The sequence below is a fragment of the Tachysurus vachellii genome, chromosome 18, assembly GCF_030014155.1.
Source record: "Tachysurus vachellii isolate PV-2020 chromosome 18, HZAU_Pvac_v1, whole genome shotgun sequence".
Taxonomy (NCBI): Eukaryota; Metazoa; Chordata; class Actinopteri; order Siluriformes; family Bagridae; genus Tachysurus; species Tachysurus vachellii.
In genome coordinates, this window is record NC_083477.1 from 3,834,088 (window position 1) to 3,859,087 (window position 25,000).

At 42.8% G+C, this 25,000-nt stretch overlaps 3 protein-coding genes across 7 annotated transcripts in view; 2 read left to right on the forward strand and 1 right to left on the reverse strand.

Annotated features, from left to right (window-relative positions):
* plekhh3 (pleckstrin homology, MyTH4 and FERM domain containing H3) overlaps positions 1-1,728 on the forward strand; it is a 34,502-nt gene extending 32,774 nt beyond the window's left edge. For all 3 annotated transcript variants that reach the window (XM_060891923.1, XM_060891925.1, XM_060891924.1), the window contains exon 13: positions 1-1,728. This exon is cut by the window's left edge and continues 734 nt beyond it. The gene's annotated coding sequence lies outside the window, so the exon portion shown is untranslated.
* Positions 1,729-3,344: 1,616 nt separating this feature from the next.
* Positions 3,345-19,367, reverse strand: tubg1 (tubulin, gamma 1). Its single transcript, XM_060892554.1, has 11 exons — positions 19,205-19,367; positions 17,597-17,709; positions 16,763-16,930; positions 16,573-16,641; positions 14,701-14,780; positions 12,329-12,455; positions 10,633-10,719; positions 6,661-6,810; positions 5,821-5,973; positions 5,364-5,525; positions 3,345-4,523 (listed from the first exon to the last, which is right to left on the reverse strand). Exons 1-11 carry the CDS (start codon positions 19,251-19,253, stop codon positions 4,326-4,328), a joined length of 1,356 nt encoding a protein of 451 aa, XP_060748537.1. The 5' UTR covers positions 19,254-19,367; the 3' UTR covers positions 3,345-4,325.
* Positions 19,368-21,575: 2,208 nt separating this feature from the next.
* The window catches only part of retreg3 (reticulophagy regulator family member 3), a 10,411-nt gene continuing 6,986 nt past the window's right edge, over positions 21,576-25,000 (forward strand). Inside the window, exons 1-2 of one of the 3 annotated variants that reach the window (XM_060892853.1) lie at positions 21,576-21,592; positions 21,918-22,191. In XM_060892853.1, coding sequence (XP_060748836.1) covers positions 21,941-22,191 — 251 coding nt within the window. In that variant the 5' untranslated portion in view covers positions 21,576-21,592; positions 21,918-21,940. Of the gene's footprint in view, positions 21,645-21,804; positions 21,822-21,917; positions 22,192-25,000 lie in introns of those variants that run through there. The other 2 variants (XM_060892850.1, XM_060892852.1) reach the window with 2 other exon arrangements.

The window sequence follows — 25,000 nt, forward strand, 5'->3', positions numbered from 1 at the left end:
AAGATACGCAGAAATTTCCCACACAGCATTTGTTTGCTGTCTGACGTTTGTTCAAAACCAACAAACACACACACACACACACACACACAAAAACAACCCAGGCCTCATTACACAAGTCAAATGAAGGCTGATTTCAGGCATATGTAGGATTTCTGTAAGAGTAACAGCTCACGCCATGCAGCACATAACCGTACCTAAATAATCGTAGCATCCGCTGAGTTTATCATCGTCATTTTGCTTTTTATAATATGTATAAATGTTTGTTGTTGTTTTTTTTTAATTTATGGACGTCTATCTGTACGTTTTTTTTTTTTTTATCACTTGTTTTTTCTATCTTCTTAAGCAGAAGTGTATAAGTGTATTTTATTCCTTAATTAATCACACAGGGCCTGGGAAGAATCAGTCCCTGACGTATACATCTCGTATATTGCTGTAAAAACCCGTATCCACACGGCTACCCAAAAAACAAACAAACAAATAAACAAATAAATAAAAAGGCAACACGCAACCAGATCGCAAAAGAAAACGCCTCCATCAGCATTTATTTCCGCACGGACCAAATGTCTCGAGGGGATCAGAAGAGTTTGTTTGTCTTTTGTTCTGAAATAACCACCGAACTCACTCGTCTGCACACTCGACCGTTCAGCTGTGCCTCAGAGAGACTTGCCACTTGTGCCTGTAACAGAAAAAGAGAAAAAAGCCTAAAAGTCTGAATCCATTCGCAAGAACTACTTTCTTTTTCTTTTCAAAAGATAGAATAAACGAAGGGGGGCACGGTGGCTTAGTGGTTAGCACGTTCGCCTCACACCTCCAGGGTTGGGGGTTCGATTCCCACCTCCACCTTGTGTGTGTGGAGTTTGCATGTTCTCCCCGTGCCTCGGGGGTTTCCTCCGGGTACTCCGGTTTCCTCCCCCGGTCCAAAGACATGAGTGGTAGGTTGATTGGCATCTCTGGAAAATTGTCCGTAGTGTGTGATTGTGTGAGTGAATGAGACTGTGTGTGCCCTGCGATGGGTTGGCACTCCGTCCAGGGTGTATCCTGCCTTGATGCCTGATGACGCCTGAGATAGGCACAGGCTCCCCGTGACCCGAGTGAGTGAGTGAGTGAGTGAGTGAGTGAGTATAAACAACACATTCGTTCACATGATCAGACCGAAACGAGTCACGTCAAGTACCATCAGAACCACCCGGTGCCATAAGTGTTCATAACATTCACCAAAAAAACCTAACAAAACAAATCTAGTGTTACAATTAATACCAAAGTACACTTTGATATTGTCGATCATTTCTTGTGTGTAATAAGTGGCACTTACTATTATTACACACAATTATCACCGTGATATTTAGAAATCCTACACAATCCTTGTTTATCAGACAGATTAAAAACAGTTCTTGTTGTCAGGTTTTTGTTTGTTTTTTTATATATATATTACATGTAGAAACGTCGTTTCCTTTCCCATTACGCCACACACCTAAATCCAGCAGCGTCGCCGCCGTCCACGCGTCACTCAAGTAGCTGCAGGCAGCTCCGCCCACCGTCTTAATGCTTCACGTCGCGTATGCTAACACAGAGCGTGTTGAGTCAGGATGCTGCACGGTACTGCGCCGTGTTGCGCGTCTGTAGCCAGTTGCACTATTGTCTGTACAGCTAACGTGAATGTGCAATAATAAAGAATGATGGTAGATACTGTATGTGATTAAATAATAAAGGCAGCACCGTTGGACCATCGCTGTTGTTTTGTTGTTGTTCTCTTATCTCTCTCTCTCTCTCTCTCTCTCTCTCTCTCACACACACACTCACACAGCTGTAAGGTCTGTCTGGTTACACACACACACAGCTGTAAGGTCTGTCTGGTTACACACACACACACAGCTGTAAGGTCTGTCTGGTTACACACACACACACAGCTGTAAGGTCTGTCTGGATACACACACAGCTGTAAGGTCTGTCTGGTTACACACACACACACAGCTGTAAGGTCTGTCTGGTTACACACACACACAGCTGTAAGGTCTGTCTGGTTACACACACACACACACAGCTGTAAGGTCTGTCTGGTTACACACACACACACAGCTGTAAGGTCTGTCTGGATACACACACAGCTGTAAGGTCTGTCTGGTTACACACACACACACACACACACACACTTTCTCTCTCTCTTTTTAACTGTCTCTATCTTTTAACTGGATATTATAATCCATCCATCCATACTTCTGTAATTCATGCATCCATCCATGTTTGTCTTTTTTCTTCTTACACACACACACACACACACACGTGCACTGTAACATCCTTTAGCTCGGAACTCTTACTAGAATTCTACTCAGCCCCGAGTTCAAGGACAGAAATAAATAAATAAATCCATGTTTTTCGCCTGCTTCTGAGTAGCACTATTCAAACATGTAAGCCCCACCCACATCTTCTCTGATTGGCTGATGGCCTTGTTACATCATGTTCTGTCTGGTTAATATTCAGACTCAATAATTATTGTAATAACTGTGGGTTGGGATTTCTGCCTCAAACTCAGTAAAAAAAAACAAAAAAAAAAACAATAATGATGCATTTTCTGGATGTTTTTCAAAAATCCACGTCATTATTTAAATATTTAAAAAAATATATTTTTAATAAAACGTTTTTATATTTTTTATATTTACAATTTATTTCATTTATTTTAAATAGTATTTATTTATTCCTATGAGTAGTTTTAATTCTAAGCCATTTCAAAAGGAGCAGGAACTGAATCCAAGCACAGATCTGATGTGGAAACCTGACAAATAAAACAGCTTTTTACAATTTTCTTTTTTTTCTTTTTTTTTTTTTTTATAAGAACAATCAAAACAGTCATTTGTATAAATTCCTCAGCTGCATGTGTACAATTAGGCTTTTGGTTTCAAGCACTCACACTCACTCTCACACTCATTCACACACTCACTCATTCACACACACACACACACTCACTCACACACACTCACTCTCACACACACTCACTCTCACTCACTCTCACACTCATTCACACACTCACTCATTCACACACACACACACTCACTCTCACACTCACTCTCACACACTCACTCACTCACTCTCACACACTCACTCTCACACACACTCACTCTCACACACACTCACTCTCACACACACTCACTCTCACACACACACTCACTCTCACACACACACACACACACACTCACTCTCACACACACACACACTCACTCTCACACACACACTCACTCTCTCACACACACTCACTCTCTCACACACACTCACTCTCTCACACACACTCACTCTCTCACACACACTCACTCTCTCACACACACTCACAGGAAAAGCAAATAATTAAACAGTTTTGTCTTAGAAAATCATTTATTTAAGTGAACACAAACTATTTACAGTAGAAAACAATGTGCAGGTGGAGAGAAGGAGCAGCTCTGAGACCACAGGAAGAGACGGAAAAATAGGAACCTTACGTTTAACACTAAGGAACCCGTCATGTTTCCTGTAAGACTTTTTTTTTTCTTTCTGAAGACTTTTTAATCAAAGCTTTACTCTTGCTTTAATACCGCACAGGTCCTCAAACCTGATCCTGAACATCTACTTCATTTAAGCTGCTCATTCCTGAGCTGCAGTTGGTGTGTTCAAGGAGATGAAACACTATGATGTGCAGGGTTCTGTGCTCAGGATTTATGAACAAACACTGTTCCCAGCTCAGCCTAGGATTAGAAATGTCTTAGGATTCTGTCAGAGAACCATTCGATAGTCTTCTGGAAACCGTCGAGACGGATGTGGCTTAATTCCTGATTATCAGCTAGATGAATTGTCTTGTTAAAAGCTTTGAACTTCAAAGATGATTAAATGATCAGGCTCTAAAAAGCCACAGCACTGCTTCATCAAGTGTGTGTGTGTGTGTGTGTGTGTGTGTAAGACAGAGAGAGAGTTAAACAGGAAAGGGCACTCATGGATCTATTCTGTCTTTGGCCTTTTCTCTCAATCAGGCTTATCATTTTTCCGCTCCACCCTTTCGGCTCTGCTTTTCCTACAGATCTGCTTTCAGAGCGCGTCCTTGCAAGACCACCCTGCCTTATCTGCTTACTCAGGACCCTGTGTGTGTGTGTGTGTGTGGTCTTGATAGCAAGTGTGTGGTAAAATTAAGGAGCTATGGTGAAAGGTTATAACAATAGACTGAGTGAGAGACAGAGAGAGAGAGAGAAAGAGATACACTGGTATATTTGTGCACATTAAAGTGCACACACACTCGTCTTGTTCACACAATCAAACGATGCAATGCAGACAAATGCTTAAGTCCAGACCCTTTGTGTGTGTGTGTGTTACTGCTCCTGAGCTCCCCAGGAGATGTAGTCAGGCCGTGTGGCGGCGCTGTACTCGTCGATCAGGTGCTGCACCACCTCACGTGAATTGTCCAGCTCGTCAAAGTTTTCCTTGAACATGTCCTCCTTGCGGAACTGCTCGAGGAAAGCCTCACGCTTGCGGAGCTTGTCGTACTGACGGCACGTCCTCTCGAACAGCTGAGGCGTGAGACGAGGTGAAAAAACGAGAGAGAGAGAGAGAGAGGGAGAGAGAAAGAGAGAGAGAGAATTAGTGTTAAATTAACAGTGTGACTAAAATCTCAATACCTTTACACTCTTTGTACTTTAACAGAACCAGAACTGTTCTTGTGTGAGACGAGTGGAACCCGTGTCGTGATCCGTTTTTCTGCTCATCACAGCTTCCTGTCGGCTCAGACGTTCCTGGTCTCTTTCCTGCCGCAGGGCCGCTGCTCGCTGGATGTTTTTTGTTCTTCCGCATCATTCCGTATAAACCGTAGAGATCAGTGTGTGTGAAAATCCCACATCATCAACAGCTTCTAAAAAAAAACACTTAAGCCACAGCTGCTACCGCATGATTGGCTGACTGGATAAACAGTGGACCAGATGATCCTGTTAAAGTGGCTGCTGTGTGTGTGTTCTGTTAATTACCAGTGATATTATGTTCTTTATTAATTCTACATCATGGATGCTGACTGCACTTTAGCTTTGGGTTAAATCAACAGGCAGCAGTTACGCTGTAAAGACAGAGCTTGACTTGTGAAATGTCAGACGGCAGACATTGTTTACGCCTCGGGGCCAAACCGCTGCAGCTGAACGCTTCACCTAATTCACTTCAGCAGTGACAAAAGGTGTGTCGTGCTCTTCTCAGTGAAAGCTCAATAACGACTGGTTTACGTACAGCGACGAGGGCGTTTTCGTCAGTGTGACCTTCCTGAGTCTTGAATGACAAATTTACTGCAGCATAATGACCCATTTAATCGACTCCCAAGAATGTAAGCTGTGTGGTAGTGAGGTCATAGAGCAGTGGGCGGAACTTACGGAGGAGATGCTGGTGTGATTGGCCATCATGAGGCCGCTGACGCGGTGAGCCGACGGCAGGTACGGGGACTTGCGCGAGAGCGCTACCTGAATGCTAGCAGGACCCCATGGGATAAAATTTGCCAACTTCCTTTCTCGGATTCTCTGGAGACTCTTGTGGACCTGAAGGACGAGTCGGACAAAGAGAAGAATGAGGTATAACAGTCAAACATATATATATAAAATATATGCTATAAGCCTGTTTTAAATATATAATTTAGTGTGTATAATATATGGTAGGTTTATAAGCCACACCCCATAATACACACACACACTCCATAACATACACACACCCCCATAAAACACACACACACACACCCCATAACATACACACACCCCATAAAGCGCCCCAAAACACCCCCCATAACGCATCCCCCCCCCCAAATTACCCACACCCCCCCATAACGCACACACACACCTGTGTTGGATCCACCTCTCCCTGGATGATGTTAAGGATGGCGATGTAACAATGGTTAGTCTGACGGTCTCTGCCTGTAGACACCATGACGTTCTTCGGCTGCAGGAGTCTCCTCATCACATCCAGGACCGTTGTCTTCCTCACGCTCGCTACCTGGAAAGAAATAATACAAATTTAGCTTAGAAATGTGACGTATTAGAGAAAGACCGTCCTCTTCTATCAAAACAGGTGTAGAGACCCATTAGCAGTGGGCGGGGCCAGTGACGATACAGGTGGGCAGAGTGTGGCTTGATGAGACGTTATGCAAATAAGAAACAAATAGTTTTAAGTATATGAAGGATGGAGGATTCTGGAGGGGTTCTAGAGGGGCACAGCTGCGGTGAGAAGACACACATCTCAGTAACCAGTTTCTTAAACAGGATAATAAATCAGGTGGAATGAGAGCAACGAAACACCGTTCGAACCGATCTGTTGTTGAGCTCGTGTTTTATTCCTTATAGTGCAGTTTCAGTGTGAACAGAAAGCTAAGTTATAACTTAGTGTGTAAGTGTGTATGCATCATCGACGACGTGGTCTTAGTCATCTCACAGAACACACGTTTAGAGCCTCACTAAACACCAGCTCTAAGAAACACGACTCATGCTGGTCAAAACGTGACCTGGTCCATCTGGAGAAATTATTATTATTATTATTATTACTACCGAGTTCTTTATAAAGGACACATTTTTTCCACACTGGTGTGTAACTGTGTGTGTCCACTGTTAAAGCCAGTTAAATAACACACTCGTTGCATACATCTGTGTTAGAACGTGCAGATTGTGAAATGAAGCGTCTACTTACTGACTGGTCAGTGGTCAGCGGTGTGTAACCGGTCATGAGAAAGTGGAGGCGGGGGGTGGGGATGAGCGAGGCGATCAGGCCAATCAGATCGTTGTTCATGTATCCAGGGTAACGCAGCGTCGTCGTGCTGGCGGACATGATAGTGGAGACCTGGAAAACAAACAAACAAACAAACAAACAAACAAAAAACGACGTGTCAAAAGCAAGCTTGAAGCTGCTTTACGTATCTAATTTCTGTGTGAAAAAAAACACTTACATTTTACTGGCTAATTAACAGAAAATCCTAATCCATTCTCATGACAAACAGAAAATCATTCAGAAAAGCTACGGTAACCCAAAGAGCCACTATTTAACCACAAACTTATACAGAAAAGCATCTCGATTTCAAATAAAATACGGGAACGGAAATGTGTTTTATTATTTTATTCTTTAAATAGAGTTTTGACAGCTGGGCTTTGGAATTAAAGCTGGAAACAGCGAGGTGTTTGTGTCGCACGCTTCCAATCCGTGGCTGGTGTACACATCATTGAAAACGTAAGTAAATAAATAAATGTTGCATGTAACCTCTCTGTGCACCGTCTCAGTCATGAGGGCGTGGTCTTTTTGCGGTCGCATGACAACCTGCAGTTACGCTCCTGTAATATTGAAGGCAGACAGGAGAGACGGGTTTCTGAATGACGCGGTGTTCGCGCTTTGACTGGAGCCTCGGGGGAAACCGCTGAGCCCTGCGGCTAAACCTAAACGCTCGGCCCAATTACTCAGAAGCAAAAGTTTCACCGTGGTGCACTTTCCTGTTCGAGCGTATTCATTTGTGGTTATGCGACTGGAATGTACAGCCAACAGGGCGTTTTTCACTGTATGCTTATCGGTCTAAAGCGAGGAATAAAAGTCGGCGTACATTTTATCCGTTTAGAGTTACTTAGATCACTGTAGTTATTAAGATTGTATTTCTTTCTGGCGACAAAAAGCCCACAGCTTGTTGTGTTACAGAGGAACCACAGAGTGTGAACGTCGCATGTTGGAATCTGACACCGGAGACTCCATCCGTAAACGTCTCTGTTCGAAACATGCCACCGTTTAAGCAATTAGACATCTTTGAACTCTATTTGGGGGGGCACGGTGGCTTAGTGGTTAGCACGTTTGCCTCACACCTCCAGGGTTGGGGGTTCGATTCCCACCTCCGCCTTGTGTGTGTGGAGTTTGCATGTTCTCCCCGTGCCTCGGGGGTTTCCTCCGGGTACTCCGGTTTCTTCCCCCGGTCCAAAGACATACATGGTAGGTGATTGACATCTCTGGAAAATTGTCCGTAGTGTGTGATTGCGTGAGTGAATGAGAGTGTGTGTGTGTGTGCCCTGCGATGGGTTGGCACTCTGTCCAGGGTGTATCCTGCCTTGATGCCCAATGATGCCTGAGGCACAGGCTCCCCGTGACCCGAGGTAGTTCGGATAAGCGGTAGAAAATGAGTGAGTGAGTGAGTGAAATCTTTTTCCATAAAGTGTCCTCTGTGTTACTGTAGACACAGGAACGCATCAGAAATGTAACACGTGCAGCTTTAGAAAACAATCAACTTGGAGAATTCAAGTCATAATAATAAAAACAAATATTACTGTTGAGAATCTCTGAGAATCCGAGAGACGCTTTCAGGACGAGAGACTGAGCATCGACGGTCTGGGACTGTGAGGTCCAACCCCAGCAAACCGATCATTCTATTCTAGAAAGCAGGAATGGTGAGAGAAAGTTTGTGACCCCCCCTCGCCTGATGTTAATATATCACTAAATATCTTTTTTTTTTCTTTCCCACTATTAATATCTGTTAACATTTTGTGGTTTCCAGGGACATCTGTAAAACCCGACATGAAAAGTCTGCATGTCGTATAACAAGTCTATTTACTTTTGTTGTAGTCTTTGCACTGATCACGTGATCGTGTTTTGCCGTCTTTGTTGAGAAAAATTCCTAACGACTAAGTTGCCATGACAATAAACAAAGAAACTGAATCTATTAAGCGGTCCTGAAACGGAGGAAAATGACCGAACGATGGTTTTACAGGCGTTAATGATGAATGCCAGGATCTGTGGTTTACACCACACTTACATTCCTCACTCTCAGAACTACACACGTGTCATTATGCTCAGTGTAGCTGCTGAATAATGCACAGCAAGCACTGAATAATGTGTTTAATAATAAGTAGGGGGCTTAGATTATAACACAGGATCATGAATTGTTCATCTTTCAGTGCTTGTGTGACTTTGCTCTTAAATGACAACAATATTAGCTGCAGTAATAAGTTCAGTCCCATTAAGTGAGCGCAAAGTCTAAGGATTTTGTTTCTTTTGGAAATAAATATGTGTGTGCGTGTGTGTGTGTAGAAGTAGAACGGTGCCAGGTCCGCCTACACGGCCGAGATCGGCAGATGCCGTTGGGAGGAAATGAGACTTTAACTAGGTGAGCAATGCTGAAGTCATGAGCCACAATTAATACACGGAAAAGACGACAATTTCACGGATATGAACTTCTGCTCCTCGAACACAAAAGACATTTTTTGCAGAATGATTCACGCTCAGAGAACCGGTTTCATGTGTCTTTCTAGCGTGTCAGCCATCGATTTATCAGATCGCTGGACTGAAATATAACTGATTCAGAGATCCACATCTGTTACTCCGGAGTCGTACAGGCTTGATCAAAAACACGGTTTGAGATGTTTACGCCAGAGCGCTGGTGAATTCTCCCAGCCGACTGGTCAGAAGCTGTTGATTCGTTCTTTCTAACAGCAGCTCTACAGGTTTCTAAGGGATTTTCCTTCACTAAATCTAACAGGTTATAGTTTCTTTACTAACAGCATATCGTCGCTGTCGGGCGGAAACCTCGTATGTCCAAATTTGGTCAATTTCATATTTTTTCACATATCGATGCTATTGGTCAGTCCCCACGTGGGTCTGTTATTTTTACAAGTTATTAACCAACCTAAAGTCTTGAAAATAGCTTGAGCACAAATCTCATAACTCCATTGGACACTTCAACTGTCCACCTCTTCCTCACTCCGCGGGAGAGCTTCACGGCATATTTCTCCTCAAGAAGAGTCGCAACGAATCAACACGTCTTCTGAGGTAAATGTCTTCAAAACACTGGGCTCAAAGAAAAAAAAATCTTGACCCCCGCTAGTTCTGGTGCTCGTCTGAGGACAGGAATTTAGCGCAAGACAATCCACTGCAACGCGGACTAAACCCTGTGCACTGCAGATAAGGTACGGCGTTTTTTTAATTTCCTGAAAAATAACGGTTTTGGAGATACGAGGATTCCGTCTGACAGCGACGATATTCACTTATTTAACAAATTGAGCCGTGAGTTCAGGAGGTGGAGCTGAATGTGACTGGACTCCACCTTATACGCTTAACCCTGACGCTGACTTGAATCCGCACAGCTGTCTCCTCGGTAGGTGGAGCTACATCAGGTCTGACTCCACCCTCCACCAGCTATGTTACAGACACAGTGTTAGAACACAAACTGTTTCTCTACGGTGGATCGTCTGATCTGCAACACTCCCGCAATGAGAGCATGGGCTCCTGTCTCGGGATCACAGAGGAACGAGCTGATATATGACGTCGTCTTTATAGTTAAGAAATTATTAACCGACGTTTCCAGGATGATGCGGCCAAATGATCTGTTGATTTTTGCCGTACGTAGATAAATTCGTCACACTCACTAATAGCTCGGAAGCTAGCGACCGACAAGCTTTGATCTTTTAACACTTTATATTCATGAAAATGTGTCATGAAGATGTCTGACGTCTAACAGGAACTAACGTCCTTCGTGGAAGTTTCGCAATATTCCAAGTAACTTGAAATGGATTAAAGAGAAAAACGTATCAAGTGTTGATAAGAGGAGTGAAATACTATTTTGTTGATTATTTTCCTATACGAGGATGACCGCAGTGAATGGTTTCCATGGAGATGGACTGGCTTGATATTTCTCACCAGCTGGTTTATCTGTGAGAACGACGGGTTCTGGATGTGCAGTCTGTCTGTGGCGATCCGGTTCAGAGCCGTGTTGTCCAGCACCACCTGAGAGAGAGAGAGAGAGAGAGAGAGAGAGAGAAGAGAGAGAAGAGAGAAGGGAGAGAGAGAACGAGAACGAGAGAGAGAGAGAACGAGAGAGCGAGAACGAGAGAGAGAACAAGAGAGAGAGAGAGAGAACGAGAGAGAGAGAGAGAGAACGAGAGAGAGAACGAGAGAGAGTGTGATTGAGTGAGAAAGAGAGAGTGAGTGAGTGAGAGTGAGTGTGTGTGAGAGAGAGAGAGAGAGAGAGAGAGAGAGAGAGAGAGTGTGTAAAAGAGAGAGAGAGAGAGAGAGTGTGATTGAGTGAGAAAGAGAGAGTGAGTGAGTGAGTGAGTGTGTGTGAGAGAGAGAGAGAGAGAGAGAGAGAGAGAGAGAGAGAGAACAGGAGAGAGAGAGAGAGAGAGAGAGACGTGTAAATAAAAAGAGGAAGAACAGTGTGTCTCGGAGAGACGTGTAAATAAAAAGAGGAAGAACAGTGTGTCTCGGAGAGACGTGTAAATAAAAAGAGGAAGAACAGTGTGTCTCGGAGAGACGTGTAAATAAAAAGAGGAAGAACAGTGTGTCTCAGAGTATTCCTTGGTATTAACACTTTATCAGCCTCATTAGTTCCTGGACTAATTTAATCTGCCTGAGAAGGAGATAGCATCTCTCTCTCACACACACGGCATACGGCAGCGCCTGATTCGATAAAGCTGACACGACCATCAACTTGCCGATAATCGCGTTAGCCGGTCTCTGGCGGTTCTGTGTGTGGCTTTGATTTCAACCTAAGCGCACAGTGATGGAAAAAAAACAGATGTTTCTACACGTTTCTACAGCGTCAAGGAATGTTTTCAGGGACGATGATTGCGTTTTTTTGGGTATGTATAAAACACCCTCCTGTGACGACCTGCTTGGGTTTGTCCAATCAGCGCTGTTCAATTCAGCAAGCTCCGCCCCCAATTACAGCTATAATAATATTAGTCACGGTTTGGAGTAATGTAATTAAGTAGGTATACACACACACACACACACACACACACACACACACACACACACAGCTTCATTTATGAACTTTCTGATGTGTACGGAAATCATTGTGCTTTGTTGTGACCACAAATTTAATAACAGAAATCCATTTTAAAACTACGTAGCCAAATCTTTTGCAGCCAACTGAATAAACTTCGTTGGAATATTAGCAACTCCTTTTCCGGTCTATTACTCCTAGATGGTCAATACGTAGCTTTACACACTGCCTCTAACCCCGGGGGGAGGGGGTGGTTTCTCGTCATTCTAACCTGCTTTTAAACTGCGGGTACAGATACGTTTCATACGTGTAAGTACACAGAGTAAAATATTGAGGAGGATGACAGAACATTAGAAGTGTCTTTTTCTCCTCATTTATTTATTTATTTATTTTAAAGCGGAAGTGAAACGGGAAGAAAGCGAGGTCTGTTCCGAGGGTCGGATCGAGTGACTGCGGGTGGTGAGAGTGGAAATGTGCAGTTAGCTGTTCGTGTGGTGGAGAAAAAAGATGCCCTGTTCTGCTCACAGCAAACTCAGCACACTTTCAGCTAATGTTGACTTTGCTAATGTGTGTGCGTGTGTGTGTGTGTGTGCGTGCGTGCTCGCTCACCACACAGTCTGCGTTCTGGGTCAGTCTCTTGAGGGTGAGTAGAGAGTTGTAGGGCTGCACCACCACATCACTCATCTCATCCTGGTTGGGAAACACAGAGTACGTCTGCACCAGCTTCTTAGGATATCTGAGAGAGAGAGAGAGAGAGAGAGAGAGAGAGAGAGAGAGAGAGAGAGAGAGAGAGAGAGAGAGAGAACAAGAGAGGGAGAAAGAGAAAGGAAGCGAGAGAGGAACAGAGAGAGAGAGAGAGAGAGAGAGAGAGAGAAAGAGGGAGGGAGAGAGAGTGTGTGTGAAAGAGAGAGAGAGAGAACAAGAGAGAGAGAAAGAGAAAGGGAGAGAGAGAGAGAGAGAGAGAGAGAGAGTGAGAGAGAAAGAGAGTGAGAGAGAAAGAGGGAGGGAGAGAGAGTGTGTGTGAAAGAGAGAGAGAGAGAACAAGAGAGAGAGAAAGAGAAAGGGAGAGAGAGAGAGAGAGAGAGAGAGAGAGAGAGAGAGAGAGAGAGAGAGAGAGAGAAAGAGAGTGAGAGAGAAAGAGAGTGAGAGAGAAAGAGGGAGGGAGAGAGAGTGTGTGTGAAAGAGAGAGAGAGAGAACAAGAGAGAGAGAAAGAGAAAGGGAGAGAGAGAGAGAGTGAACGAGAGAGAGAGTGCGAAAGAGTGAAAGAGAGAGTAAACGAGAGAGAGAGAGAACGAGAGAGAGAGTAAACGAGAAAGAGAGAGAACGAGAGAGAGAGAGAGAGAGAGAGAGAGAGAGAGAGAGAGAGAGAGAGAGTGCGAAAGAGTGAAAGAGAGAGTAAACGAGAGAGAGAGTGAACGAGAGAGAGAGAGAGAGTGAACGAGAAAGAGAGAGAGAGAGTGAACGAGAGAGAGAGAGAGAGAGAGAGGTGTATGAAATAAAACAGACAGGCAGGAACACCAACAATAAACACTGTGGCACAAAAAGCAACGTTAGCAGCGCGTCTATTACACGTCTCTCACTTTTAGGAATGATTCCGACTCGTTACAGCACGATTCCATGTACTGTGATGATACAACGCATGGGATCGAGCTGTGACGAGAAAATAATCAACGACAGAGTGGTTTCTTCATCTCCCACATACCAGAGCAAACTTTTCAAGATTGAAAGTTTTTTTAACCCATTATTCATTACAAGTGTTGCTGTGGAACCTAAGCTTCTGTTCTCTGTGACACAATAGCAGTAAAAACAAGATTCCACCCCGAACCCGGAGAGCAAATCGCTTTGAGACGACGATGCTACAAAGCTTCGACACCGCAGACTCCTTCCATACACGTCTCCTTACAGGAAGCGTCACGTTAACAACAAACGTTTAAAACATATTAGTTCCAGATTATGTATTTTACGCCTACACGGATTACATTTACAGCATTTAGCAGACACTCTTATCCAGAGTGACTTAGTTCAGTTTATACACCTGAGCAACTGAGGGTTAAGGGCCTTGCTCAGGGGCCCTGCAGTGGCAACTTGGTGGACCTGGGATTCGAGCCAATGATCTTCCGATCAGTAGTCAAACACCTTAACCACTGAGCTACCACATCTCACGTGTAATGCGTTCGTAAACCGTTACTATAGAAACAGGGGCATTAAGAAAGACGTGCGATTTGCGTCACAACTTTCTGAGCTTTTGTTGTAGAAAAATCCTCGAAACCGTCGAACAAATCAGTTTGATTACTTGGATTTCTGTGCCATTTACAGGGTGTAAATTTTTATATTTAAAGAAGGTGGAAACATCACTAAAGCCTTCTGTCGTAACCGTGGTGTGTAGACTTTCTATACGCACACACACGTTCAAATGTAATCTTCAATCCCACAGCCCCCACCCACCCACCCACCCACCCAAATTTACACAACAACCTGCTTGATGGATGAAAGGAGCAGCTCGCCAGTGCCTTATATTACCCGAGTTTAGTAGGCGAGTGGGTGTTAATGAAAGCTCGGGTGACGTCTTTCACGTCTTCTGTGTCTTTTACATCATCGGTAAGAGGAGGAGGAGGAGGAGATTTGCGGCTCTGTTAGGACTCTATGTTTAAAAAGAGTTAAAAGCGGGGACTAAAGGAGTGCTAAACGCTTGTGTGATGCTGCATGTGCGCTGCTATGTTTTAAAAAAAAAAAAAGAAAAAAAAAAAAAAAGGAAAAAAAAAAAACAACAAAAGCACAGGTCATTACACTGACAGCTTCTAATTATCCTCGGCTGGATCCTGACAAAGCGCAGGGTGGAAACTGAAGCTGCAGTGCAGAGTTACAGCACCACAATAGGAATGAATACATGAGGTGGAGTACTCTGTGTGTGTGTGTGTGTGTGTGTGTGTGTGTGTGTGTGTGTGTGTGTGTGTGTGTGTGTGTGTGTGTGTCTTATAACCTGTCATTGAGTTTTTCCAGCAGGTAAGAGCCGAGACCAGACCCTGTGCCTCCAGCGATAGAGTGACACAGCACAAATCCCTGTAACACAAATAGCACAACAGTTACAGTGTGTGTGTGTGTGTGTGTGTGTGTGTGTGCAGGCAGCTGCATACTGTACCCCACTGTGCAAGACCATAAGACTATTTTAGGTGTTTGGGCACACACACCCCATTCACCTAAAGATTATTCAGCCTTACCTGAACACGCAAAATAGGTCTGATGTTAGGAATCAAGTGACAGAGTGTAATTGGGGTGGGGGGAGTGTGTGTGTGTGTGTGTGTGTGTGTTTGTGCTGACTGAAGCAATTAAAAACGCTGTAGTTTTAAAGGGCGGGGATGTTTCCCGCTTGTGAATTAACAGAACATAAAAAGATGTGAAATAAGCCCTTCCCTTCATATGGTGTGTATGCACGGGCTCCTAAACGTCAGCAGGATAAAGACTTCCAGCTCAGAGCAGAGACGCGATGCTGAAGAGCGGGAATATAATCGCGTCACTGCTCCATCTGGAGGTGATCAGGATGTTGTTTTTGCACCGCGAGCTCCGAGCCAGGGCTCACGTGAGACTAATGGCTGTCAGGACGGGAATAAAAACAGAGCAAAAAAGTCGGCTCATTCAACACGACTGATGAGGTTGACGTCTACCGGTGACGTTCTTTAGAAGAGCTTCAGATTTGGGTTTACAGAAACAAATAACGGATGAAAAATAATAAATAAATTAAAAAAACAAAACAAAACAGCATCGTAACAAAACTGATCATACAGATGATAATCAGGAAAGAATGCGTGTACACGTTCGTTTGGACGCAAGAAGAATCCAGCGTGGTGAAAACTCACATTATGGGCTAGAATAAATAAATAGAGATGCCACAGTGAGAGTAATGATGAACCTGCACGATAAACAACGGACTGTGTCGTAAGCCCCGCCTCCTCTCTATTCTCATTGGCTGCTTGTACTTAGAAAAAAAGTCAAGGCCAACTGTAGATTTTTACAAATATGTCTGCGGTGTTTGGTTTAGAAAAGTCGCACATACATCTCATCATCTCATGATTCTGAATTTGAGGAACTAGATTTGAAACGTGAATTTTGAGTATCTGATTATTTGGAATTTCAAATTGAACCGATTTAGATTTTTAATACAATTCAAATCGTAATGGCATAAATATCATCCCAAAGATTTGAGCCCTTTGCTCTGATTGGCTGTGATTTGTAATTCTGCTCATCTTGTGTTACAATGTCCATGATTAGCTACCGTCTCTGTGATTGACAGGTGAGAGAGAATGCCCCTCCCACCCTGAGAGCATGGCATCTCCTGGGGGGAAAAAAAATCTGGCATCTGCGCTTTTTTCTGCCAAAAGCCCTATTCGGACGGGATTAGTTTTACGTGGGGACGTGGGGGTAAAGTAATTATTACCAGAGCTTCTCTGTGATTTTAGTCCCGTCCAAATGTGCCATCTCGGTAATCATTACGGACAATGTCAGTAAAGATTACGGCGACTTTTACCTTCTGTAAATATGTACGGTAAAATTCTGTCATTTCCTGTTTAAAATTAGTTTTTGGCGCGTTTTGCAAGCATGGAGGCACCATGTTGTCTGTTTGCGCACGTGATAACAGGAAGCAACGTCATACGCACATGACGACAAGGAGGTTACTGTGGTGCGTAAAGCGAGTTACCCCTCCCACTTCTGCTAGTTTTACTGAGATGTCTTGTCCCGTGCGAATTGGCCAATTTATATTACAGACGTCCTGAGGTAAAATTGCATTACTCCACGTCCCCACGTAAAACTAATCCCGTCCGAATAGGGCTAAACACAGAGATGCGGAAAACTCCACCTCCAGACTGTCACTGCCGTCTGCTTCTCTATCGATGATGTCAAAGATGTCCTCGTGGATCTTCTCCCCCTAAAAAAGAAAGGGAAAAAAAGATTAAGTGCTTATCGAGGATGTACATGAAGATGACTAATTAAGTGCAGTGTGAGGTGAGAATCTTTGAAATCGGAGTGCGTGTTAGAGGCTGGGGAACCTGAGAGAAGCCGCTGGCCCAGTTGTTTCCCGCTCCACCTCCGTGCTCTGAGAGGTAGATGTTCTCGGGGTTGTACAGATTAGCGTAGGGTGAGTTCAGGATGGTGTGGATGACTCGAGGCTCCAGGTCCAGAAGCACGGCTCGGGGGATGTAGTGCTCGTCGTCCGCCTGTGGGGGGAGACACGGCACAGGGAAAAGTTTTAGAACTCATTATTACTCACTGTTAAGTTTTGTCGATTGTTGATGTTGATGTGTAGTGTGAAAATATTGACTGCAACAGCTTTGGTGCAGAAAGAAATTCCTGTTGAGGATTATCGAGGAGTCCTAGAGCGTATAGTTAGCGATCCATAAAAGTATTTGCACCAATAATTTTTAAATATGTAAATGTCTGCTTTGGCAGCTTGTGAAATGCGTATGAAAGTTTTTATTTATTTATTTTTTACGCAGAATCTTAAGTTCCCTTTTAACTCGGGTTCCACGCACTGCTCTGACCTCATAATATACATCTGGACTTTTGCTTTTTCCCTTGGAGACCAGCTCCCTCTTCTGGCCAAATAATACACCAGCCACGTATACCTGACTCAACTCTACTGCCCCTTTTCCACCAAAAAGAACCGGGTGCTGGAAACCGGGTGCTGAACCAGCACTCAAACTGCCTCGGTGGAAAAGGGGCATACTGTGCAGCCTCCTTCCATACATTAAATGGCCAAACGTTAGTGCACGACTGATCCACTAGGTATTTGACCACAAATGGCTGTGATGGTCAGGGGTGCACATACTTTTGACCATGTAGTGTAAATAAGCCTACCGATGTTTCTGTGTGAATTGTGTTACCTGATAGAAGAACACGTCTTTCCGGTCCGTGCCCTCCGTGGCAAAGTCCTCGACGATGCCCTCAGGGCTGATGCCATGTTCGGCACACAGCTGTTTCCAGAACTCAAAACCGACTGCAACACATTAACACAGGACGCCTTCGTTATTCACACGCAAAGATTTCCACCGATCCGATTCAAAATTTCCGACTCCACTTGAATTTGTGCTTCTATGTCACGTCAAATCGGATCCAAAGAAGGTTCCATAAAAATGAGTCTAGTCAGAGTGTCCAGATTTTTATCCTTTTTAATGAATACTGTCACAATACAAACGTATCCAAGTCCAGAAGTTCAGATTTCATAATCAACGATGATCTGCTCGTTGTTGAAAATAAGATAAAATCCTGGATTATGATCTGTATTAAAAACTAGTGAGTGTTTTTCCCCCCACCGTGTGTTTGTTCTGCATCCGGCCTTAACGCTGGGCAAACTTCAAATGTTAAAATTCTCAAACTCTCTTTTCCTAATTCAGATCATTTTTTCCCTTTTATTAACCAGAAGCGTATCATAACCCAAACATACATGCTTAAAGATTTACATGACTCTTATTCTTCTATTTAACCTTTTTCCTTGTTTGATTGGATAGGAATAAGTAGAATTATAGAGATTATTAATGGATTATTTGAGAGAGAGTGTGTGTGTGTGTGTGTGTGTGTGAGAGAGAGCAAGTGAGAGAGAGAGAGAGAGAGTGAGTGACAGAGTGTGTGTGTGTGTGACAGAGTATGTGTGTGTGAGTGACAGAGTGAGTGTGTGTGTCTGTGTATGTGAGAGAGAGTGTGAGAGTGAGTGTGTGAAAGAGTGTGTGTGTAAGAGTGTGTGTGTGAGAGAGAGAGAGTGAGTGAGTGAGAGTGAGTGTGTGAAAGAGTGTGTGTGAGAGAGTGAGAGAGTGTGCGTGAAAGAGTGTGAGAGTGTGTGAGAAAGAGTGTGTGTGTGTGAGAGAGAGAGTGTGTGTGAGAGAGTGAGAGAGTGTGTGTGAGAGAGAGTGTGTGTGTGAGAGAGAGAGTGTGTGTGAGAGAGAGAGAGTGTGTGTGAGAGAGTGAGAGAGTGTGTGTGAGAGAGTGTGTGTGTGAGAGAGAGTGTGTGTGAGAGAGAGTGTGTGTGTGAGAGAGAGTGTGTGTGTGTGAGAGAGAGTGTGTGTGTGTGAGTGAGAGAGTGTGTGTGTGAGTGTGTGTGATATCTCTCTTGGAAAAATTTAATTCATAAGAAAAATTGTGTGCATGTAAATGGCACCTTTACACCAAGCCCCGCCCCCTGTTTCTGTCACGCGCATGACGGTTACATCTCAACACCGTATACACTATATATATATATATTATACTATATTAAATATATTATACTATATTAAATATATTATACATTGTTAAAGGCGAGTTCATTTGAAGCTCACAAATCTACACTATTCTCTATATGAGCATTAACACCGACAGAACTGACGTCTCTGCAGCGATACAAAGTCAACACACTTGAGTGATGCTAACTGCGCTAGCTCCAGCGATGCTAACTAGCTAGCATGCTAACTTAGCTCACAACAACGAGCTACAATCTAAACGCGTTATAACGTTTATCTTACTCTGATTTCCACACTGCCCCAGCTGCAGCGTTATAATCTCCCGAGGCATTCTGCGTGCGTTTGGGGCTAAATTCCAGCAGAATTGTGTTTATAAAGCTTCCTACAGCTCCGTCACTGAATCTTCCCGCTTCAACAAACAAAACGCCGCATAACTGTAGAACTCACTGCGCATGCGCAGCAACACCACCGTCACCTTTGGGGCAGATTTCTGCTCGTTTCTTCATAAGAAGGTTAAACTTTCGCGAATAAAACAGTGCGATGAATCGAATTTTACACGGTGCACTACAGCTCGCCATGTATTTGCTTTTATCGCTGCATAATGAGCGTGATTAGGTTCATCGTTAGCATTATTATTATTATTATTATTATTAGCATGCTAGCTAATGTTTGATGTTTGACACACTGTTAGGGGTATAAAGTTGTTTATGGTCTACATACGTGCTTTATAAAGTGTAGTGATGGCGAAGTGAAGCTTTCAACCCAAATGTATCGGAAAAAAGGTTCATTACTCGAAGCTTTTCAGATCAGAGCTCGATGAGGACCTCTGCTGGTGAAAGCGGAAAATGTTCACAAAATGTTCCACAACCAAACAACGTATACATTTTAGAAGCAAAAATTAATGGATTGACAAATTTGTCAATTGGACAAATGGATTGATTAATAAATAAATGAATGAATATATTAAATACATGACCAAATCCTGTTCCATTGCATACGCATGGTAACTTCAAATAAAAATGTAATAAAGATAACTTTTTGTATGGTGAAGGTGGACATTTTGACTGTTTTTTTTAAAAAAAAAAAATCAAATTCATGAATGTTGAAGGTACATAAGTGCACACACACTTTTACACGATTATAAATCTGCCTTACAGACTGCTGTACTGTAGGCTAGATGGATGCTTTGTGCTTAATTATGCTTTATTAACAATCAGCAGTCAGCAATCAGGTGTCCTGTTCAGCATGACTATATAGACACACAGTTTTATATGCAAGTGTGAACTCATGAAAAGGACATTGTAAGTGTTCTTGAGTGAGTGACATGGATGATGTATTATTATTATTATTATTATTATTATTATTATTATTATTACTATTATAGGCCATCTGCTGGGAGCAAATCAAACACTGGACCTAAAAACAGATTAAGGATGGACCTTGTCTCAAAAGTTTAAAGTGTGAACCATTAAAAAAAAAAGATCATGGTATTAAGCGGTGCACAAAAGGCTTTTCTTGCATTCCTATATTTTTCAACTTATTTCTACTATGCAATATATATATATATATATATATATATATATATATATATATATATATATATATATATATATATATATATATATATATATATATATATATATATATATATATATATATATATATATATATATATATATATATATATATATATATATATATATATATGACAAAATAGGGGGCACGGTGGCTTAGTGGTTAACACGTTCGCCTCACACCTCCAGGGTTGGGGGTTCGATTCCCGCCTCCACCTTGTGTGTGTGGAGTTTGCATGTTCTCCCCGTGCCTCGGGGGTTTCCTCCGGGTACTCCGGTTTCCTCCCCCGGTCCAAAGACATGCATGGTAGGTTGATTGGCATCTCTGGAAAATTGTCCCTAGTATGAGAGTGTGTGTGTGCCCTGCGATGGGTTGGCACTCCGTCCAGGGTGTATCCTGCCTTGATGCCCGATGACGCCTGAGATAGGCACAGGCTCCCCGTGACCCGAGGTAGTTCGGATAAGCGGTAGAAGATGAGTGAGTGAGAGAGATATAACAAAATATACGACATGAAATGTTACATTGAATCGTATAATTGCCCAATGATGAGTGAGATTTACGTTATAAATATAGGCTTCACAACAAAACCATATATATCCACCTTATTGGGCGAAATCAAATGAAAGTGTTCCCACATTTCAGAATGCGAGTTGTAATAGATTCGGGCACGATTTTGATTCTTTGCATCAGATAACGAAGCAGTCACGTACGTGTGTGTGTGTGTGTGTGTGTGTGTGTGTGTGTGAAACGAAGCTTCGGACCTCATTGGTCACGTGATTTTGCCAGAACGAATCAATCCTCGATACAAAGCTTCAATGAAAATCGATTCATTTTTTTTGACACACGCCTCGGAGTCACTGGTGACATCACTAATAAAGTGTGTATAGAATTTTTTATGATTTGTTGTAAGGGTTTAGGGAACCGTTTTTATGTCATTTAAAGCGTTATGCATGCTAATAATAATATTTGTTCTCGCCCTAGAAAATGGCGGACCCCATAATCGGCTTTTAGCACCTAGGGAACATGGTATCGGTTTGAAACACAGCCCGTTTATACGCCCCCTGATGTCACGTTGGCTTGGACTCGTAGGCAAAGGTACGTTAAAGACGTGACAAAATGACGGCCACCACTTGAGGGATAAACCGCTGTACGTAGAGTTTATTTACGTTAAATATATTTTACACGTATACGTTTTTCCTCCTTTAAAATAAAAACGACTTCACCAGCGTTCGTTTATGTCATCAGAATGCGACGCTTCCTTTTTACGCTGCTAAGCTAATCAAAGCTAAGCTAAGCTAAGCTAAAAACATACAGCTAAAGTTTGGTCTGTGTTTGTTTATCAGCTCTTCTTCTGATATTAATGATTAATTAATTAATTAATAATAAATAATTATTGTTATTTTCTTTTCGTGACATTTAGGGTTTAGGTTGTAGTTTAAAAATATGGCGCAAGAGAGTGAAACCGGAGATGTTGACAGAGAGAGCGGGGAGTCGTGGAAGCGACGCCCGGGCGGAGGCGTGCGGAGTCGGCAGCGCTCCGGAGACACCGCGGTGCAGGTGCGGGCCGTGAAGGCGGCGCTGATGGACGCTCTGGGACCTCATGAGCGACTCATCACCTACATGCAAGCGGTTCTTTTGTGGGAGAAACCTGTACACAGCGTGCTTCTGTACACTCTCACCAACTGCGGCTTCTGGTGAGATGATTATAATCCACCTGCGTTCAGATCAGAGCAGCTTTACAGAACATAAACACAGAACAAAAGGTTTTTTATAAAGAATAATATTATACAAAAAAAAAAATCAATAGATATGTTTATTGTGTTTGTATTCATCCACAATGAACAAGTCTGAGGTGATTCAGGTGACTGGGGAGGAAAAACTCCCTTAGATGGTAAAGGAAGAAACCTTGAGAGGAACCAGACTCAAAGGGGAACCTCATCCTCATATGGGTGACACCGGAGGGTGTGATTATAAATATACAGTCTGATAAATGTTGTATTGATGAGGAGGTTGTTGTCCTGAAAGACCACATGGAGTTGGCGTCTCCTCTTTAGTATAACAGAGTAACTGGAGCTGGTAGATCTCTAGATGCCTCAGGATCCTCACAGAGTCGGACTCGTCTCAGTGGAGGTCCAGAATCTTTATGACTCGGAAGACGATCTGAGCTGGTACAAATTCTGGATGCCTCAGGATGGGTAGAAAGAGAGAAAGAGAGGAATTAACATAGCTGCTGTTCATAATATTAACAAGCACTAGATGATGATGATGTGCATTTGGTCTGATGTAATAGAGTACAATATTATGGGATGTATTATGTGTACGCCTGACTAAAGAGAAACGTTTTTAATCTACATTTAAACTGGGAAAGTGTGTCACAATTATTCCAAACGCTCTACCACCTTTAGTAGACTTTGATATTCTGGGAACTACCAGAAGTCCTGAGTTTAGTGATCTCAGAGAGCGCATCAGAATCAGATTTATTGGCCAAGTGTGTTTACACACACAAGGAATTTGGTTCCAGCAGTCTGTGACTCTCAAAAGTACAGACATAAATAACACAATACTATACAAACTATGGGGGGCACAGTGGCTTAGTGGTTAGCACGTTCGCCTCACACCTCCAGGGTTGGGGGTTCGATTCCCGCCTCCGCCTTGTGTGTGTGGAGTTTGCATGTTCTCCCCGTGACTCGGGGGTTTCCTCCGGGTACTCCGGTTTCCTCCCCCGGTCCAAAGACATGCATGGTAGGTTGATTGGCATCTTTGGAAAATTGTCCGTAGTGTGTGATTGCGTGAGTGAATGAGAGTGTGTGTGTGTGCCCTGCGATGGGTTGGCACTCCGTCCAGGGTGTATCCTGCCTTGATGCCCAATGACGCCTGAGATAGGCAAAGGCTCCCCGTGACCCGAGGTAGTTCGGATAAGCGGTAGAAGATGAATGAATGAATATACAAACTATACAAGAAAACAATGCAGACGATGAGATACAATATAGACAGAATGAATAAAATATGAACGATCAGTTATGTACATAAAGTGTGGGAGTGCGAATAACAATATTGTGCAATATTATGCTTTTTGCGCAATATACAGCAGCAGTGTGAAATGTACAGATCACACTCACTTTGACAGCGTTATTTATTTTATCGACATAATCATCCAAAATGGTTACTATATAATTTGTTACTACTTTTTTGTTTTGTTTTTAATTACTCATCCAGTACTAGACTTGCATTCGTCCAACGAGAAGCCCTCTTGACTGTGTATGTCCCGCCACTTGGGTTTGTCTTTCTCTACAGTAGCAGCTTTTTAACAGCATGCATGGTGTTTTTCACTGCATACTATTCACTTATCCAACATTCTTGTAGTTTTGTTAGACTTTATCATTTTAGCTGACGGTGGAATTTCTGTGAAATGGTGTTGGTGTGATCAGGTCAAGATTGTAAACACAATCCTGTCTTGATACACCATCAGGGCTTTTCTATCAGCATTAAATAATTCAAATGTTAACCACTTCATCACACCGTTACTCTGATTTCCTGTTGGAGAAGCAAATGCATGAACGGTACTGAATCAAATCACACCTCTCATAGCTTTAAATACAAAACTGGAATAAAAATGACAAGCTGCCCAGTTCCGTCCAACATATTTGTATGTATGATGTGCCATTTGTGGCCAAACTGACTCATTGAACCGACTCTTTGAGGTGGACCTTTTTCTGCAAGAGTCCAATCTTAAATATAACAAAGTAATGTTATTTTTAAATCGGTGCTTGATTAAGATTTTATTAAACATTAAAACAGGAATGACATTGTCTGGTTTTTGAGAGGAGCTGAAAGAGTCGACTCTTCTCTGTGAGCTGAATCATTTGACACCTTAAAAAGAGCTGGAGACAGTCTCATAACTATCAGCAGGTTCAAATCTACATCCAATGCACTATTTAAGCACAGTCTGTTGCTACAGTGCACATAAATAAGTAACTATAAACTAAATAAGTAGATTTCAGTCACAGAGATACACAGAGTGTTGTGTAAGGCGTGCATTAAACTCGTCGCTCTTTGTTTTCTCCATGCCGAAAGGCGCTTTGTAGCCGTAACTCCTGCTTTCTCGGTGTTGGAGACAGATGGTGCCTGGTTATATTTAGACCGGCAGCCGAGGCTGAAGTGTGCCAAAAAAAATAGGACAGCAGGCATGTAAGACAAGGAAACTGCAGCTTTATTTACACCCTCCAGTGTCACCCAAATGAGGATGAGGTTCCCTTTGAGTCTGGTTCCTCTCAAGGTTTCTTCCTCTTCCATCTAAGGGAGTTTTTTTACTCCCCTCAGTCACCTCAGACTGGTTCATTAGAGATAAATACAAACACATTTAAATATAAGTCTAATATTAATCTTGAATCTTTGTATAATGTTAACTGTTTCTTATGTTCAGTAAAGCTGCTTTAAGACAATGTCCATTGTTAAAAGCTCAATATTTGGGATATGGGTCTTTATCAGTACGCCGTCTTTTAT